The 15,339-nt window shown below is 38.2% G+C and overlaps 1 protein-coding gene across 1 annotated transcript in view; it reads left to right on the top strand.

Moving 5' to 3' along the window:
• The window catches only part of SLC35F1 (solute carrier family 35 member F1), a 237,348-nt gene that overhangs the window by 209,507 nt on the left and 12,502 nt on the right, over positions 1-15,339 (top strand). Inside the window, exons 4-7 of the mRNA XM_026666013.2 lie at positions 95-254; positions 741-897; positions 2,150-2,202; positions 6,970-7,124. Of these exons, the coding sequence (XP_026521798.2) occupies positions 95-254; positions 741-897; positions 2,150-2,202; positions 6,970-7,124 (525 nt within the window). The remainder of the gene's footprint in view (positions 1-94; positions 255-740; positions 898-2,149; positions 2,203-6,969; positions 7,125-15,339) is intronic.

Genomic DNA, 15,339 nt, shown 5'->3' with positions numbered 1-15,339 from the left:
AAACCCTTTCTGAATTACAGATCTGTGTGATTATCCACCATTCAAAAGCTCCATTCAGAATGTTTTCTTTCCTTATTCTTTTTTTTCCCTACAGCTCCTAGATTGTTTTGTGATTCCAGTTGTGATCTTACTTTCTTGGTTCTTCCTCCTGGTGCGATACAAAGCAGTGCACTTCATCGGGATTGTAGTGTGCATTCTGGGCATGGGCTGCATGGCAGGAACAGATGTTCTTGTTGGAAGACAGCAAGGAGCAGGTACGTTTTTGCAGATTAGAAGGAAATGTTGTGGGTTTTTGTTGTTGTTTCTAAGTTCCCTGGAAATGTCTGCATGTGGAAACATGACAGCCTGAGAAAATAATAGATTTCCTAATGATGTCAGAAGTAAACCTCAGGATCTTGCTGAACTATTTTTAGCAGTATCTCTCACTACTGTGCTGGCTAAGACCGCTGTGGGAATCTTGTGATACCTGGAGTTCCAAACAGTCTGTGGAAGACCATAGAATCTTTCCCCCATTTTTTGTGAGCCACAGTTCACTTTATAATATGTGTGGAATGATCTCCTGAGGCAGCATGGCTCTATGATACAACGTGGATTGAATAACTTTGCCTGCAGGGAGGAGGACTCAGTCATGGCAGACAGAACTTTTTGGTATAAAACTCACAACATGTGTTTCTGAATGAATGAAGTAGAACTTCTATTAGCAAATTGTGATTTTTTTTAACAATCTTTTTTGCTTCTAGGAGAAAATAAACTTATAGGTGATCTTCTAGTACTAGGTGGGGCCACTCTGTATGGCATCTCCAATGTCTGTGAGGAGTACATTGTACGAAATCTGAGTAGAGTGGAGTTCCTAGGGATGATTGGACTCTTTGGTTCCTTCTTCAGTGGAATTCAGCTGTAAGTAAAGAGAAGCATCTACTCCATCCTGCCATGTCAAATAGAGAAAAATCCACAGCCATCTTCTCTCACATTCCATTTGTTCCTGTGTTGTCCTGTAGATTGCTCAACATGAATGCTCAGATCATCTGGTCCTCTCACTCTACCTTGCTTTTTTATTCTGCTATTCAAAAATAAAAATATCTGTTTGCTAATAGAAAAGTTTTTATTTTAACTTTGTATCAGTCAAGGAATTACTGGATGGGTCACATTTAAAAAAAAGATGGTCAAATTGGTTTTCTTTCATTTTTATTCTCCTAAAAGGTACACAACAGCAAACATGACCAGTAGAGATTTAAACCTAATGCTTTTCAATCATAATTCAGCATCTAATCACTATATTACATTAGCTCTCAATAGATACAATGATGTTCAGGTGTCTTTAAAAAAAACAAAAGGAAAAAAGCAATTTTTTGAGGAAAAGGACAGACTAGACTCTTGGATCTGTTACATACTATATATATGCAAAAAAAAAAAAAAAAAGCCCACAGAATGCATTGACTCACTTAATGTCTGTAGCACTTCCTTAACAACTATATTTACTTAACCTCGTCTTTTCCTGCCTAATCAATATAAGAGAAATTAACTTTTTCAGTAATACTGAAGATTTCAGTCCTTTTATTTTAATTTTGTTTAATAACTTTTTTGGTACTTTCATTCCAACATCAAGACAAAGTTATGATCTATTTCTCACCAGTAACATTAATATAATGCTTCATTCTGTGAGACATGTATCCATTTCTTTCCATTCTCCCCACAGCTGTAGGATAACTATATTAATGCCATCAGAAAAACTGATAGAAGATAATACAGAAATAGACACTTAACTTGGGCATTCATGTAATGTTGCACAGGCTTGCTAGTATTATTACATTTGCTAATACACTATGGTAAATAGACATTGTTTTGATGTAGTATCTGGAATTTTTCTGTGAGGAAAAAGGTTCCTTCTACATTATTGTGCTCATTCACAGAAGAGGCTACTCCTGCCCTTACATAGCTCTGAACTGTGTTTTAGTAACTCTCATTACTCTGCTAATTACATTTCAAATACAGAGAAAAAGTGAGAGCTGTTTGTATAAATCTGGTAGTAACTAACATAAGTATGAGAGTTCTTCTATGTCAACAATATACATATTTACGTCACTTTATGGAAATAATTGGAAATACTTAGAATTTTCCCTATCAAAACATTTCTTTTTTTCCCTCCCAGTGCCATAATGGAACACAAAGAATTGTTAAAAGTTCCCTGGGACTGGCAAATAGGTAAGACTGGAAGTTGCTTTACTATTGCTTATTGTTCAGAAAATAAATTGCGTTTGAGATTATAGCATTACTTAAATGACTGTAGTGGTAACATCTTGGTTTAGCTCCATACAGGCCTGAGAACAACATATAGGAAGCTTATCTTCTTTGCTGCCTATAACGAATTGAGCTTAAGTTGAAAAGTTGGTAAATGCTAGTTGGGCTCATCAAACATGCTGACATTGGGTTTTCAAATCATAGTTTATAGTTTAATGACATGTGGCAACTACATCACTGACCGTTTTTTGTTTTTGTTTTTTGCTTTGAGCTGGTCAAAAGGCAACTAGTTACATTTGTATTCCCATCAGTGAACAATACTGAAATATTTTTGGATCTGCAAATTACTGTGGTAGGCATTAATGGCTTTGTGTGGTACATAAGCTAGCCATGGTTGATTATCAGCCATAGTTTATAATTCAATTTGATTGGTTTGCTTAATAAATGAGGATTAGTAGTCTACTCCCATTAATTTGCTCTGTTTGTGATGATTAAATTAAAAGCAAAGCAAACCGAAATTGAGAGAATGTGGGTTTTTTCACATTCCTTAGTGCGATGGGCAAGGGAAACTTTCATTTACTTTCTAAGAATTGGCTAGATGTAGTCTGATGGCCAGTTCTTTTCTTTTCTCTTTCTTGATTAAAAAACAAGTCAGGTGGATGTGTTTTTAACTTAAAGCAAAACAACAACAACCTTAAAATGAAGAGAAGACAGAACAATTCCCTACTTGGCTACATCCTAGAAAATAAAAGGACCTCCTTTTCTCTCATCCACTAACCTCTTGAGGTTCTTTAAAAAAAATTACAGCTTGTACAAGAATTGGAAAAATGTGTGGGAGGAGTCTGTGGGTGGTGGTGTCTATGACAATTTGCCTGATCAACTTGCTGTAGAACAACTTGCCACAGCCAATTCATTGCAGGACAAGAGTTACATTAATAAAGAAATAGTGGAATAGAATCATTGAAGAAAGGATGCAAAAGGAGGGGCAGAATGAAATGTGAATGCAAAAATTAAAATATTTTAATGTATTTTAAATAATTAAATAGAATTGTTAAATTGTCCTGCAGTAAGGTATCCCATGATGAGTTGATCCTGGCGGGTTGTCCTGTGGTGAGTTGGCTATGGTGAGTTGGCCATGAATTGATTATACCAAGCTGCCCCATTCTGGTACTAGGGAGTGCAATCTTTGTACCAATTTTTTTTTCAGCCAAAGAAACTATTATCTGTATACCTTATTACTATACTAAGCAAATGGTTTTGTCTAGAAGGCTCATTACTTAAGTACTACAATAAAGATGGCATTTGATACCCTCTGCATTAGAATGCTACAAATGCCAGTTAATGTAAAAAGGCACGTTGAGCCCAACTGCAATTATAACAAGGAGTAAGGAGGTAATATGCTTAATGGGCCTCAACAGCTCCTGGTTAGCTTCCTTTCCAAATGAATATCAACAGCAGCAGACTGAAGAGCTTCTTAAGCTGACTGGTTACAGAGACAATAGCTGAGGATTGCAGTTATAAATGACACACTCGACACTTGCTCCCATTGGGCCTTCCCTCATCATTTCCTCTAATTATCCCCAAACCTTAATGAAGCTGTGCACATCTGCTATTGCCTCAGTTGCAAAGATCTTCCTGCTTTTTTTCAATATGGCTCCTAAATTGAACACGGATCAATGTAAAGCATGACTGGTCTTTTTTATCACACAGTTGAGATTTTTACAAGGCTTCTGGGCCTCGTTTCCCTTTTAGGAAGAAATGAGAAAAATATGTTTGGTTGTGTGAACTAACTAATCACCAGCAGCAAGGAGGCAAAGACCCTCCTGCTTCACCAGTCTAAACAGGTAGCCTCTGAAGCACATTTTTGCTATCATTCAATTAGTAAAAGCAGATGTTTTGTTAGAGCAGAGAGCACTTGATTCTGGATTCCATTTGTGCATTACATTAAATCAGTGAGATGCAAGAGTAGACAGAGTTAGGATAATAAGTAAAGTCAAGTTTATTTTACTTACATGTATCACAAAGGTATCCATGACTGGCTGGGAGAATTTTAGGTGTTGAAATCCACAAGTCTTAAAGTTGCTAAGATTGGACATCCCTGATAGCTTGGATATATCATTCCAATGAAATACAATTAATATTATTAATATTATTCTTTCCCCCTTCTATTACATTAAACATGATAATTTGGTAACAGTTTTTGGAGGCTTCCCAGGGACCATGCTCAAGGTTTCTTTGGGGCTACCTATGTACAGCTTTGAGACATAGTGTAGCATGATCTGCAGAAGCATGTTTGAGTAAGGTCCTCTTCCTTTCTCTAATTTTACTACCCAGCTGAGAAGAGTACTTTGAAAACTTGTGTTTCTACTTTCAGTTACTCCCAGTTCATCATGTTATATCTGTGATGCAGAATTATTACTATGAACTGTATATCATTTCAGTATGCCAGTTTCTGGTGTGCTTGCTGAAAACTTACATAATGTTAATAGCAGGTGATAGGCTAGTCCCTTCCTTGCTAATTTTCAAAATGTTACAAAAGAAACTGTCAAGTGGCCAGGAAATTAAGAGATTCAGGCAGTTCAAATGGGAATAAAGATTTATTGAAAACTTAAGCTCTCTATAAGAATCTGGCCAACTGACTGTAAAGGGAAATGCACAGGAGATAAGAGAGGCATTCAAGGAGGGCTGGACTTAGATCTCTTGTGGGCACTCAAGACCTATGGTGCATTTGACCTTTCTCTCAAGCTCAGCCTGGTCATCTATCTCCTCCATAAACTAATGTTTTGAAGAGTTTTTTTTTTTTTAACTAAGTATGCATAGTGTGCCTTCTTTTATTTCTTTTCATTTACTTCCTGGTATTTTATTCTGATTATGTCTTTTGGTTACATCATGTCTTTTGATTATTTTTTTCATTAGTGTTTTTAATCATTCAATGGATGAAGCTACCAAAGAAATATTGGATTACAGTGGGATAGAAATACAATTTAAAAATGGAGCAAAAAAAATATTGGGAGTTTAAGTATAGAAATCCAGGGAAGTAATGATGATGATGACAGACAATATTATATTATGACATCATTATGCAAATGACATGAATGGCATGACACACATGAAGTCATTCACCTTTTTTGTCTTCCTTGCAGATATCCATAAGCCAAGATTTGCTTTGTGTGTTTTTGTGAATATATGCATTACACTCAGTCATGGTTTGGCATAATGTCTTAGCCTAGCTTATGATTATCAAAACAAAGTAATGGTGATTTTTTTTTGTATGCTACAAATCAGGCAACAGAACAATTCTGGCCTGTAAGGGCTCTGCAGACCTTGCCAAAGCTCTAGACTCAGAATGCCACAAAAAATAATCTTCTCTACTCAGCTTTGCTAGCCTCTTACCTATTTCCATCACAAAATATGCATCCTCGTCTTTGCAAAAGCTTAACAGCTTTTTTTGAAGCTAAGAAGAAAATGTTGTGAGACAGAGAAGTTTAATTGTTCTCTCCCAAAAATCTCCACACCACATTCCCCAATGTACATTAAGTGCTGAATATGTACTGTGTACTAGAAGACTGATGACTGCATTTCAATAGTATTCATCAGTTCCACCAGTAGCTTGATCTTTAAACCAAAAGAAAAGTAGCTCTTGAGGAAAAAAAGAATCCTAACCCTGTTGTAAATAGACTTTCATGTGTCCAAGGTACTGAAAGAAATTACATTGCCTTAGTTAATTTATGGTATGCTTGTTCTGAGAAGTCTTTAGGAAAAAATGATATGCGATTGTGACATAAATCACACAGGGAAAGAAACAGTATCATTTGGAATTTGCCTAGTTATACAGATAGGACAAGTTCAGTTTAGTAGTCAAGGCCCCAGGCTATAAACCAGGAGACTAGGAGTTTTTAGTCCTGCCTTAGGCACCAAAGCCAGCTGGGTAACTTTGTGCCAGTCACTGTCTCTTGGCCCAGCCCATCTCACAGGATTGTTGCTGTGGGGAAAATAGGAGGAGAAAGGAGTATTAGTTTGCCATCTTGAGTTATTCGTTAAACAATAAAGTCTGGATAGAAATAAATAAAAGAGAGATGTTAGTCTCTTTTTTGTTGTTAATTTTTGTGGATAGCTTTTGAATTTCTGTTATTAGTACTAAATTCGGGGATATTGTTATTTTTGGTGAATGTAGTACATATGATCATTTTGCTATTATTATCATTCTTGTAGTAACATTGTACAAATACAGAATATCGAAGTCAGGGAGGGTGAGGGTAGAGTGTTATAACTGTACATAATGACTGTGAAAACTGGAAGATTAAGTTATCAAACAAGGGCCAAGAATGACGTTCTTGTAATGTTTCAAGTCAGCCATACTTTAGGTAGCCAAATACTCTGCCTTGTCAGAAAAGTCAGGATGGGAATGTGTGCCATGAGGTTGAAACCTCATGCCAGGCCACTCTCTCACCATTTTTATTCCATTCCCTGCAAGTACATACACAAAGGTAAGATTTATTTTTTCCTGGATTATGTCTCGGCTGACTCTGCTACCTCAGATCACAAATAGATTAGATTAAGGCCATCTTCCCTCTCTCCTGGCACACCTTGGGCAGTTAGAATTCTTCCAAAGTTTGTTTCTCCTCAGCAGAAAAGTTATTCCTAGAAAAGGGTGGACAAGACAGTACTGACTACTTACCATTTATCTCCCTCCCTCCCTCCCTCCCTTTCTTCCTTCCTTCCTTCCTATAGGATTACTGTATGTTGGCTTTAGTGCCTGCATGTTTGGCCTCTATAGCTTCATGCCTGTGGTGATTAAGAAAACGAGCGCTACAGCGGTCAACCTCTCCCTTCTTACAGCAGATTTATACAGCCTTTTCTGTGGATTCTTCCTCTTCTATTACAAGGTAAGTGGATCAACCTGGTTACAGGTAATCCTCAACTTACTGAGGACCAGAATTTCTGTTGCTGGACAAGGCGGTTGTTAAGTGAATTGTGCTCAATTTTATATTCTTTTTTTGTCACAGTTAAGTGAATCACTGCAGTTGTTAAATGACTGGTTGTTAGTTGAATCTGGCTTCCCCTATTTACTTTTTTCATTGGAAGACAGGTGGGAAGCTGACCAATGGTGATCATACAACCCCAGGTCACTGCAACCATTGTAAATACATTGGAGTGCCAAGCATTGGAATTTTGATCACATAACCATGGAGATATTGAGGCGGTTTTAAGTGAAAGGTTCGGTCACAAGTTACTTTAATGGCAAGTGGTCACTAAATGAAGAGTTGTAAGTTGAGGATTACCTGTATATGATAACATTGTCTTGATAACATTGACATTACACTAATGGTGATGGCATCTAAGAGCTGTGGTGGTGCAGGGGTTAGAGTGCATATTGTAGGCTAATTCTGCCAATGGCTGGGGGTTCGATCCTCACTGGCTCAGGGTTGACTCAGCCTTCCATCCTTCTGTGGTCAGTAAAATGATGACCCAGATTGTTGGGGGCAATATGCTCTAAAGCAGGGGTCCCCAACCGCCGGTCCATGCGGACCGGTGCCGGGCATGAACAAGCCTTACCGGGCCGCTGGTTGCTGGGCGCCGCCATCTTTTTGGTAAAAAAGCAATTTTTCATCAAAAAGATGGCGGCGCTAGCGCTGGTGAGCTTTTCCAGGTAGAAAGCCATTTCTACCCAAAAAGCTCACCAGAAGCGCTGCGCCGCTCATTTTTGACGAAAATCACTTCGATGACATCACCGGAAGTGATTTTTCGTCAAAAGATGGCGGCGCCCAGCTGACGCCGGAACCGGGCCGCGGCGCCCAGCTGACGCCGGAACCGGGCCGCGGCGTCGAAAAGGTTGGGGATCCCTGCTCTAAAGCACTATGAAGCGGTGTGTAAGTGCTACTGCTACTTCTATCTTCAAAGTTCATACTGTTTTCAGTCCAACTTGTTTGTTCTGAATGGTTCTGATGCAAACACTGTACAGCATTACTTCTCTGATTGTTGAATATATCAGAAAAGCAACTTCTCTGATTTGTGTATTAGTCATCAGTCATTACCAGAAGGAAGATTCAACCCAGGGTTAAGCAGAGTTGCATCAGGATGGTTGTTTGTGGCAACTGAAGAGTGGATGGATTGTGGCTTATCTTGCTATATAAACTCTTCAAGCAAAGAGTTCTGGAAATATGGGGAATTATCTTGATTCTGATTAATATAAGATCAAATATAATCCCAAAATATTTATTAAATTTTCATGCCACCCATCTCACAGTGAGATGGTTGGTTTACGATATAATGAAAAGGTAAAACGGATAACGCAAAGCAATTAAAATTAAGAGGATTAAACAGGAAGCTTAAAACCAAGAGGATGCACTGATCAACATAAGCCACAAGTTTTTTTAAAATTCAATGTTTAAATATCCTATTTGTTCAGATCTTATGTGTTGCTAAGGAAAATAGCCTTTATTAAGCAACATCTGCTGCATAAGGGCATTCTGAGATTTCCCCAGCTGGACAAAACAGAGTTCCAGTTTTGAATTGTATAACCCGGATGCTGTGGGTTGCAAGTAATTTAATGTGATATTTTTCAACTTGTAACTAGCAGGTGCCTTCAGTTTCCTGTGGTGTTGTAATCCCTGTTCTTGTACAAGGGCTGAAAGTATCCCTGATCACCATAGGCCTAAAGCATTAATATAAAATTGCTTTTGTTAATTATCATTGCTGAGGATGATTTTACTCTGCATGTTTTTCACTTGCTTGGTTTCAGCCCAGCTGCTCTTCTCCTCGGCTACATCACCCCTTTTATTTTGTAATCTCTGACCAATGGACAAAAGCCTTTCTTCATGGGGGAGCAGAAGGCTTTATGATTAATAAGAACCATCCCAGCTCTTTAAAATCTCTTCCAAAATTCACTGTCATAATACTTTCAAGGAGCTGCTGGGCTTCGCTGTCTCTTTCCTCAGACCTAAAAGAAAATATAAATCAAACAAAATGCAAGGAACTAGCTTTATTTTGCCTTGGAAAGTAATTGGAAAAGCATTTTAGGTGTTCAAAGGGGTTGAATCATCTTAACTTGCCTTTAGAGCTGAACTTTTCAAGATTTATAATCTGCCCTGCATTCATTAGTGCCCTAAGCTATGTTGTTGCAAAGAAGATGAATGCAAAGGAAGTGAGAAATATGGCGTTATGACTCATGAATAATTGAGCAGATTATTTATATTGAGGGGAATTGCATTCATATTTTTATTAAATTATAATGACTTGGGAGTTATGCTTTAAGAAAGTAAATTCCATCTTAAAAAAACCTCAGAGTTAATTTGGTTTATAAAATTACATCTAACAGTAATTCTGTGTAATGAGTAATTGATCTTGCTAGACACCTACAGTGGCCAAACGTACTCTTATTATCAATCTTTTCTCACATAGCAAAACCACAACATATAATGTCCTCTAGCAAATTATTGCTGGTTTTTGTTCACCCTACCATCAGAAATTTTCTTACCAAAGCAGGATTCAAAATTCATCAGAAGTAGTTGTATTAAACTGATGTAGAAGTTCTAAAGAGTCATTCTTTATCATTCTTCAGGGAAAACCTGAAAAAAATGGCAATCTGAATTGAAAGAGATAGGATATGTTGTATTTAGCTTGCCCTTTCATTGTTTTTCAGGACCATAGAGAACAGGGGTGTGAACTATGACCCTTTTATGATCTGTGAACTTCAACTCCCACAATTCCTGAACCAGAATTCCTGAACTGGCTCAGGAATTCTGGGAGATGAAGTTCACAGATCATAAAAGGATCATAGTTCCACACCGCTAATATAGATGATACTACTATAATGAACTTCCTTGTAGTGATCAATTACCAAATCTTGATGGCCACTAGATGGCAACAAAGAAATAGGGAGCACACTCACTCTTTTGTCATTGTCCAGATTTTTGCAACCCAGATCTGGTAGACATACATACTTCCTTCCATTTCTCCCATGGCTTTACACTTCTCATTCCACACCTACTATTGCAATTTGGTTTCATGACGTCTACCTTTCATAGTCAATTCAAATGGTTATTACACAGAACTTTCAGCTCAGGCAAAAGTCAGTTAGCATGCCTTCCAGTTTGGTCATTCTTCCCTTCTTTCAATGAGGTAAGAAGAAGGAATTGTAATATAAAGGCAGGTAGAATGCCTAGTGAGATCCTGTCAGGTAGCCAGGGCACAATGCTGGTAGCGGCAATGTAGGTTGAAATTTGAAGGAATCCAGAATTTAAAATCTTTTACAGATTCTTTTTTAGAGATAGAGTTGGAAGGGACCTTGTTAGGTCATCCATACCCCCCGCCTAAGCAGGAGACCCTACAAAGCCAGACTGGAATTGTAGCTATAAGAGACAAGATCCAGGGACGGAAGTAGGCAGCCAATGACACACAGATCCAGGAAGGTGGAGGAAAGCATTGTGGAAAAGAAGGATGGTTTAGGTCAGGCTAGAGTTCCACGAGTTGGGCCATGTCATAAAGCAGCGGTGTCAAACTCGTGGCCTGCAGGCCAGATGCATCACGCGCTGGCCATGCCCACACCCAGTTTAGTGAAGGGGAAAAAAGTTGTGATATGTCACGTGATGATGCCGTGACAACATGAGTTTGACACTCCTGTCATAAAGGTTCAACATTGGAGGGTTGTTTCCAAAGATGAGCAAGGCTCTAGCAGCTGTTCCTAAGTAGTCCCAGCTGCGAGTACAGTTCAGTCAGGGGCCTTCCCTTGCATTCTGTGTAATGAAGCAGCTCGTCTTTGCTCTGCCCTTCAAAATTGTTGGTACATCCTGGGCCTCAGTGCTGTGCCAGAATCTAAAACTCCTTATTCCTGCTAATGGTCTCCCTTGTTTGTTTGTTTGTTTGATTGATTCCCTGCTAGTTCTTCACATGATAGGATCAGGCCCTTCAGCTTGAAGAATCAGCATAGACCATAACAGTAGGAATTGCAAGATACTATTCAAAGTAGTAGAGAAATTGCATCATGTACTGTATGTAATTTGGTGTTCATTCTCATGAAGCCAGTGCTATTAGGAGTTGTACCATATTACATATGAGGAGAATGCCATGAGCAGGTAAAAAGAACCAGTTATAATATACAGTAAAACATCTGAAGTAGGTTGGGTTTATTGCCAAAATTACTTGGAAGTCATCCATGAGAGGATCAGGATCAGGACACATTAACTTATTTTCTAGGTCTTTCTGTCCTCACAACTTCAAAATATTTTCAAGGTAACATTTACCCCATAGTTCTGAGTCGTATCCACCACACTGTCAATTGTATCTGTCAAGCAAAGCTTCATACAAACACGTTTAAGTACAAATGCAAAAAACTTTGGAATGCTTCTAATCAACTCAAAGAATCAATCAAACTTCCAAGGATCCAGTTTAGTACTGAAGAAAATAATTTTCAAGACAAGGAAATTTGATGGATTTTTCAGCAGTCCTTTTTAAAAAAAATTATTTTTGCTTTGTGAATCAGCAGCTAAAGCTATTATACAACATCATTTTAAAGACAGTGTAGTAATCTAAAACGCTCCAAATGTTGGTGGGTAAAATATCAATGTATTTCAATTTGCTATTCATAAATCATGAATCTGCCAAATGTAAAATAATTTATAATTGCCATCCTTTAATCAAAGCTGCAGTACACTGAATAAATAGGCTGCAATGGAATGCAAGAAAGTAACAAAGTATTCGGCTCAAGCATTTCACTTTTCATTTCTAATTGTTAATGCTTGAGAAATTTCAAAAATATTAATTTTCTAGAAAAATCACAAGGAAGGGTGAGTGTTGCTTAGCTTGTCTCTTAAAACACCCATCTACTCTCCTAATGGACTGAAGCTGTGTATGCTTGAATTCCAAACCCATTCACTTAAAAGCAATCATTCATCTATATACATATATAAAAGTGAAATACCACTCATGAAGCATCATGAAATCTCCAGAACCATAAAGCCTACAAACTTGAAATTTGGCACGTATGTTCCCCTTGGCTTCTAGGTGCTCGCTAAGAGAGGATTTTTCAAAATGACCATCAGAGCATTAGTATTTTGTGTATTATTATTAACACGCTCTGATGCTAAGGAGTTCTACTCCCCCTTCCCACCTGAAAATTTATCTGTTCCAACTGCCAGTTGCCTCACATTCCGTTACCTTAGTAACTTCACAGCCATTTGCACCACTCAGGTGACCTGAGGACACAGACAAACCTCAACGACTCTCTAAAAGGATGCAAACTACACTTCCAAACAGGAAGCTACTTTGGCATCAAAGATTGAATTATTTTTATTATGCACCATTCAGTCAGAGCTGAAGAAGCTCCTTGGATGAGAAGCAAAACATCTTCAAATAAAAACCATAATGTCCACTAGCCTCCTGAAAAAAAAGCAGCTTTGGGACAACAGTTGGAGGATTGTATTTTACAACACTTTTAGATAGATAGATAGATAGATAGATAGATAGATAGATAGATAGATAGATAGATAGATAGATAGATAGATAGATAGATAGATAGAGAGTGATAGATGGATGGATGGATGGATGGATGGATGGATAGATAGATGGATGGATGGATGGATGGATGGATGGATGGATGGATGGATGGGTAGGTAGGTAGGTAGGTAGGTGGCAGAGGTGGTATTCAGCAGGTTCTGACCAGTTCTGGAGAACTGGTAGCGGGCATATTGAGTAGTTGGGAGAACTGGCAAATTCCACCCCTGACTGGAGATTTTACAGTATCTTTCCCCTGCCACGCCCACCAAGCTACGCCCACAGAACTGGTAGTAAAAAAAAATTGAATCCCACCACGGGTGGGTGGGTGGATGGATGATGGATGAATAGGTGAAAAGGAGAAAGGAAGGGGAAGAAAAGGAAAGGAAAGGAAAGGAAAGGAAGGAAGGGAAGGGAAGGGAAGGAAGGAAGGAAGGAAGGAAGGAAGGAAGGAAGGAAGGAAGGAAGGAAGGAAGGAAGGAAGGAAGGAAGGAAGGAAGGAAGGAAGGAAGGAAAGGAGGAAAGGAGGAAAGGAAGGGAAAGGAGGAAAGAAAAGGAGGACAGGAAGGCAAAGGAAGAAAGAAGGAAAGCCGGGACTCCTGCATAGCCCAATCACATAGTGAAGCATGAGTATCCATCTAGTGAATTAATAATTTGATTGTTGTGAGTCATATTACTACAGCACTATGGTTGATCTGGCCTGAAAGTTATTTTTGCAAAAGGAGATGTCATTCATTCAGTTCTTCTGGTGATTTTGATGAAGGTCTTCAGGTACACAAGAAACAACTGAAGAACTTTACAGCAAGAATGAAACCTACATTTTGGGTGCCATCAGTATGTTTTTGATACTTTGAACCATCCAAAATTACTCTGCTGGGACAATTTGTCACATTTTCTCAAAGTAAAGGCTAATAGAAGTTGATTAAGTTTATCTTAATGCAGTTAATTCGGCTTTAATCTTACATGTTGGTCCTCCCTGTGTCTGTTTGGAGTCCACAAAAATGATTGCCCAGCCCTCTGTGTATATTTTCACATACAGATTTATATTTTTGTTTTTATTTAAATTATTATATGAATTTTATGTAGGCAACCACGGATTTAATTGTCTACTGCCTCCAAGGGTTTCACCCAATAAATTATAAATAAATTATATAAATAATAAATTATATTGCTCTTCTCATAAGAAAAAATAATGTAAGCATGAATTTACAATGTCAGTAGATTCTGCTTTTTTGACACTAAAACATTGTATATTACATCTTAGAGATTTATCGTTGTCTGGAACACAGACGTTACTTTTGAAAATCAATAGATAATTTTATGAAACAGCTGCCATTGCAATTTTTTTTTGTTTGATGCGGAAAAACATGAGGAAAAAAAATGCTACAGAGAATGAAAAGGAATGTAATTCAGGCACTTTTAGGGATTTTATTTTAAAAAGCCTTTGTTCAATGTTTAGGTACATTTAGACTAATTCTTTAATTGGATTTTGTGCAAGCAGATCATTGAAGAGAACACCAAAAAATGCAAGGCAAGGGAAACATAGGAGTTAATGTCATATAAAGTTAGGCTATTGCTCAGAGGTGGTATTCAGCCAGTTCTGACTAGTTCTGGAGAACTGGTAACGAAAATTTCCGAACTACTCTGATTGGCCCTGCCTCCATCTATTCTCTGCCTCCTGAGTCCCAGCTGATAGGCTGGCTTTTCTTTTGTTGCCCTGCAAAGGAGAACGGAGCTGGAAAGCAGGTTAGTGGGGTGGGGAGGGAATGGGGATTTTGCAATAACCTTCCCCCAGGAGTGGGGAGGGAATGGAGATTTTACAGTATTCTTCCCCTGCCACGCCCACCAAGCCACACCCACAGATCCAGTAGTTTAAAAAATTGAATCCCACCACTGCTATTGCTCCAAAAAGCCTGGTACTGGCACCTCCATTTCAAGATCTCATAAACTTGGTGCAGAGCTTGTCTCCCAGTTGATGTCAGGGTAATTAAAGTCTCCTATTACTATTATGATGTATGTTTTGCATCTTCTGTTATTTCAGTTTTAACTGGCGATGTCAAGAACTAAAACTGGGTCTTGGCATAGAAAACAGGCCTCAGCCTCTGAATTGCAAAGCTACTTGGGTAATACGATACAGCAAGTTGTTGATCGCTGTTATCTCAGTGTTCAGTTTTTCTTTCGTGCCTTTTGCAGAAAGGACTAATATCAGCAGGTGAAGGTGAATGCATAAAATGGAGAGCAGGGAGACAAATGAATGCACGTTAAAATAAATCTTCCAGGTTTTTTTGCTTTTTTGTCTTCAATCTTATATAAACCTTAATCCCTCCCTTTAGTCAAATCTATGTATTTGTGGCCTTGTATGGAAGATCTAAACCAAATTGCACCTAGCAAGACTTTATTATCTTACCTCTCCATGATGGACCTCAACACATACATTCCTTAATCATAAAAAGCATCTCAGAATACTTCATTTTCATCAGTCCCCTGATCTTCTTGTACTCTTCTCTTGATTGAAAGATCTCTTCTGAAGATAGACTTTCCTCAGTGCCATGGAAAGATGTGGTCCAGAGAGGAGTTATTGTTGATAGGGAAGACTGGTGAATTTTGAGC

Source organism: Notechis scutatus, chromosome 1, assembly GCF_049901735.1.
Source record: "Notechis scutatus isolate UNSWTSFEM ecotype Mainland chromosome 1, rNotScu1.2, whole genome shotgun sequence".
NCBI lineage: Eukaryota > Metazoa > Chordata > Lepidosauria > Squamata > Elapidae > Notechis > Notechis scutatus.
Note: the sequence above shows the minus strand (reverse complement) of the source record. Positions and strands in the feature narration are given on the sequence as shown.